This window comes from Antrostomus carolinensis, unplaced genomic scaffold (genome assembly GCF_000700745.2).
Source record: "Antrostomus carolinensis isolate BGI_N321 unplaced genomic scaffold, ASM70074v2 scaffold36655, whole genome shotgun sequence".
Lineage (NCBI taxonomy): Eukaryota > Metazoa > Chordata > Aves > Caprimulgiformes > Caprimulgidae > Antrostomus > Antrostomus carolinensis.
Genome location: NW_010316451.1, coordinates 1 through 4,745, shown reverse-complemented (window position 1 = coordinate 4,745; position 4,745 = coordinate 1). Strand labels below are relative to the sequence as shown.

At 50.1% G+C, this 4,745-nt stretch overlaps 1 protein-coding gene across 1 annotated transcript in view; it reads left to right on the top strand.

Annotated features, from left to right (window-relative positions):
• LOC104525200 (E3 ubiquitin-protein ligase Jade-2-like) overlaps positions 1-4,729 on the top strand; it is a gene marked incomplete at both ends in the record, with an annotated part of 7,588 nt that extends 2,859 nt beyond the window's left edge. Inside the window, 2 exons of the mRNA XM_010168278.1 lie at positions 2,448-2,576; positions 4,238-4,729. Of these exons, the coding sequence (XP_010166580.1) occupies positions 2,448-2,576; positions 4,238-4,729 (621 nt within the window). The remainder of the gene's footprint in view (positions 1-2,447; positions 2,577-4,237) is intronic.
• Between the last annotated feature and the right edge of the window lie 16 nt (positions 4,730-4,745).

The window sequence follows — 4,745 nt, the reverse complement described above, 5'->3', positions numbered from 1 at the left end:
TGGCCTGGTTAGCTGTGACATTCGTAGCAATTCTAAAGTCAATATTAGATTCAAATGTCAGACAATGGAGATTTCAGTTATTTCTTAGCAAAAGGACCTCTCATCTAGGTGTTCCTGCTCTGGCAGGGGGATTGGTCTAGATGATCTTTCGAGGTCCCTTCCAATCCCCAACATTCTGTGATTCATAGTGTAGGCAAGAGCACAGCGTTGGTACGTGCCTCCTCCCCAGTGCAGATCCTCACCCTGATCTCCAGGTCCTGCCCAACACAGAGGGGTGGTCATTGTGGAGGAGATGAGAGAAGGGCTCAGCCTCCAGCTGCCTTTGCTGGGCACCGTTATAGACCCCGATGCTGCCAAGTGCTCCCAGCACCCGAGCGTTTGCTGAACCTCCTCCGTACCAGTTGATGGTACTTAGAGCTGAAGATACTGGACACCCAGTGGGACCAAAGCTGTGGGTAACCAACTCACTGCTGCAATTCCCATCATTAATGAATGGAAGTGTTGAAGGCCAGGTTGGATGAGGCTTTGAGCAACCTGGTCTAGTGGAAGGTGTCCCTGCTGATGGCAGGGGGGTTGGAACTGGATGAGCTTTAAAGTCCCTTCCAACCCAAACCAGTCTGGGATTCAATGAATAAGTGCTGACGGGTTGGAAATCAGGAGGACAGTCCCTGTAGCATCCCCTCCACACAGCTCCCAACCGAGCTGCTCTGGGGTTTCTTGGAGAAACCCAAGAAATCTCCATTATTTTGCCTGGATGAGGCCAGTTTTTAACTGCTGTCCCAGTAGTCATTGACCAAAATCTGTTGGGATTATTCCAAACATGGTTTTGGCACAAAGGGGTTTTTTTGGCTCAGAACTGGAAGGGTTTCTTTTTCCTGCTGTCAAATGATCATTTAAGCAGGAGATTTTAAAGAAAATGAGTGAGAACTGCCCGTGTCAAATGAACTCGCCTCTCTCCCCTGTATTTTTCTTGCATAGGCTGGAAAGTAAACACCGTCTGGCTTTGAAACACGGCTCCTATTTTGACAGGTTCCTCTTCAAAAAGCTCTGCTCAGGTTTCTCTTTAGCCCCATTGTGCTGTCTAAACAAAGTTAGATTTTAATTTTCTAAGCGAAGGGGAAAAAAAAATGCGTCTGCCCTTCTCCAGTTATTTGGCAGGAACGTAGCAAATACCAATGTTGCTTTTGCTTTTCTTTCTTTCAGTGAGTCCTTTGGTCAGGAAGGGTTCCTGGCTTGGCAAGCCCAGGGCTGTAAATCCTCTGTTAATCCAGACTCAGGCAGGTGCAATGTGAATTCTCTCACCCAGTACATTTCCACTGCTGCAGCAAAGGGGAGACTGGGGTTTTTTTTGCCTTAAAACCATTGCTCTGACAGCTGCACGGCTTGGGCAGGTTCAACCTATGGACCAAGCTCTGAAAAACTGTGTCTCTCACCTCCCCTTCCATCAGCCATCCACATTTTGGTTTAAGGGCAATATCCTTCCCCCTCTGAAATTTTATAGAAGCTTGAGTGTGGGTTTCTGTGGGAGAATGACCTAACGGAGTTAAGTAAAAACTGGTGAAGTATTTTGCTTGGCAATCCAAGTTGTACTTTTATAGGTTATTTGTCCTGTTTACCCAAGAGAAATAAATCCAGTAGAAGTTCAAAGCCATTTAGGAAATACTGATTTTTAACTGAATGTCTCCATAGCTGAGAGTTACATCCCTGCCTTTCCATAGGCAACGCTGCTCATCTTTCCTACTCCATTTACTTATGTACTGAGGTGTCCCTGCTGATGGCAGGGGGGTTGGAACTGGATGATCTTTAAGGTCCCTTCCAATCCAAACCATTCTGTGATTCTATGTTCAAGACACTGCTTAAATTTTATAGCTTTGGGGTTTTTTCACCCCCACACAATGTGTGAGCAGTTATTATCGCCAAAAGGTCAAATCAAATCAAGATCTGCTGGTACCATTGCTGTCAAATGTTCTTTGGAGCTGAATCCCTCCAGGAGATGCTCTTATTGGTGATGGGTGACCCACCACTGGTTTAGAGGTCCCTGTGTCTCCTGGAAGGTGTCTGAGTGGGGTTTGGGGTAAATCCCTTCTGCTGCTCCTCCAGGTCCTCACCCCAAAGCCCTGGTCCAGGAGGGCACATCAGTGGCTGTAGGGTCTCCAGTGAGTCCCCTGCCTTCCATGGGATGGCTCCTGCAGCTACGTTAAGTTCATGGCCAAGACCCAAACCTCTTTTTTTTATATAACCTACAGAATTCAGATTTTCTTAAACAATAAAGACTTTAGCCAATAGTTGGCCAAAAAGCAGCTGCTGTTCTCCCTTTGGCTTGGAGTTGTTCACAGGTCTGGTCCAGGTCTCCACCACAGGGTTGTGCCCCAGGGGAACTTGCTCAGCGTAGCATCCCTGATGCCTCGTCTCACATGGAGTTTTCCTTTTTTTCTAAAAAATGCCAGAACAAACTGGGAAGAAGACAAAGGGTAAGAAAAGTGACCCGAGAAGGAAAGGAAGAGATGGTAGAAAAAATAGTCCCGAGAAGAAAGAGAAAAGGAAATCAGTCAACGAAACTGTATTGGGACAACTGGGTAAGTCTGATTTTATGGGCGCAGAGCTGACCCGTGCTGCTGGCAGCTCCCTGTTTCGGGGAGCAGGGTTAAGAGTCCCAGCCCTGATCCCGTGGAGTTACACCCGAGGCCATGGGAGCCTCTTCCATCTCTTGCATGTTTGTGGGCATCAGCCTGATGGACCCATTACCATGGTCCTATGGGAGAGATGGCGTTGGACACATTATCCCAGTGGGACAGAGGATGTAAAATCCACCTCCCATAGCCCCAGGGCTTACGCCTGGATTGGGAGAACATGTTACAGACCCTGGGATGTGCTGCTGAAGAGTGGTTTCACTGTCCAGTGATAAAATCAGACTTACCCACCCCACAGTAGGGTTGATCCCCCACATCTTCTGTGCTCTGCACCGAAGGTGAACACAGCGCATGGGCTTTGCATTTTTGTAGCGTGTACTCTCCAGAACTGTGCTGGTTGTACTGGTGGTCCAGGGATATCCAGGACATCCAGGAGGCACAAAGCATGTCCAGTCTCTTGAATTTGCTCAAGGGGTGAGGAGATGCAGGATGGCTCTGTGGATGTTTCACCCACCTCTGGCTCTTCCCCATCAGCTGCAACCTACCACCGCTGGGCAGCAGATGAGGCTGGAGGGGGAAGTGAAAAAACAGAACAAAAAGGGGGTTTTTTGGACAAGATTCTTGACAACTACATACGGTTTTTACATGGAGTTGGGTTTTTTGTTTGACTTCCTCCAGTGCTGTCACCTCCACCAGCATGTGGGGCAGGAGGTGATGAGTTCATGGGTGCTCAGCTGCCCTGTGGGCTCAGCCCCCCGTGGGTCTCTCTGACAGTCCAGGGGTTGTTATAAAACCCACCTGAAGTCAAAACTCAATTTTTCCTCCATCCATAAAACCAGCCTTGGTGTTGAACCCGTGGGTTTCTGCTACGGGGATGAAAGCTGTGTGTACTGGTGTGGGTGTGCACCCTTCCAGTTGCTAATTAGACCCAGCCCGGCCCATCATGCTCTCTCTTCCTCTCAGAGATCATGATTAGGACATTTTTCAGCTTTTCCCATTCCAACCTGTCATCTCTACTCCTCTTCTTCACTTTTCACATCTCTTGAGTATTAGGAGATGTTCTTAGACCTGCCTCCCTCCCTCCCTCCCCGCCTTTGCACACAGATCCAGCACCAGTCCCATCACCCAGTGACCGCCCCAGCTCGGTGGTGCCTGGGGTATTGGCAGCACACGGTGGCATGGTGGCAGCTCCTGGGGGAACCTGTCACCCTTGCCTGGGCATAAGTCCTGCTCTGGTAGGAGCTGCTGAATTTTTAGGGTCACACCTGGGCTGGTGGTCCTGCTGCCTTTGTACGGGAGTGTGTTTTCCACTCGTGGTGGGGTGGGTTGGAGCATCTTCGCTGCAGAAAGATGGGGAGGTTCGCGGAGTGTTGGATGTGGGGGACCACTCGGGTTGTTGTGCTGTGACCTCAGTGTACCCCAAATTCAGCATTAGTGCTGGAGTAAACCCTCTTCTCTGCCCTTCTGATGTGATGTGTTAGGGTTGACCCGTTGAGTGTTTCTCTGGTTCTGGAGAATTTTGGTGAAGTTGGTTGTTGGTGTCAAAGTGCAGCATGGCTGTTGCAGGCTCCTGAAGCAATCATCTTCCACTTCTTGGTTTTTTCCAGGCTTGTCAACTTCCTTCCCCATCGATGGGACCTTCTTCAACAGCTGGTTGGCGCAATCAGTCCAGATCACTGCCGAGAACATGGCGATGAGCGAGTGGTCCCTCAACAACGCCCACCACGAGGACAGCACCCCCGGCCTCTCTGAGGAGCTCCTCCAGGATGAGGAAACCTTGCTGAGCTTCATGATGGACCATTCCCTGAGGTCCCCATTTAAGCAGAGCGAGGCCACAAAGAAAGTGAAAAGCAAAACGAGAACGAACACTAAGAAAAAGCTGCCGCGGAGCAGCCCCCCTGCCCTGGGTGGGAGCCACCCGGAGAGCTCGGAGCCCTGGACTAACAACGCCAGCGACTTGTCGGATGATGCCACCAAACCCTCCGCTCCCGATTCCAGACCGAGCAAGTCGGAGAAAGGAGCAACAAAGCTTCTTGCCGACCGCAAAGGGATGGGTGAGGCCAAAAAGGCGGCCAAGAAGGGCTCTGTCCCAAAAGCCAGTGAGCCTCACCCCCC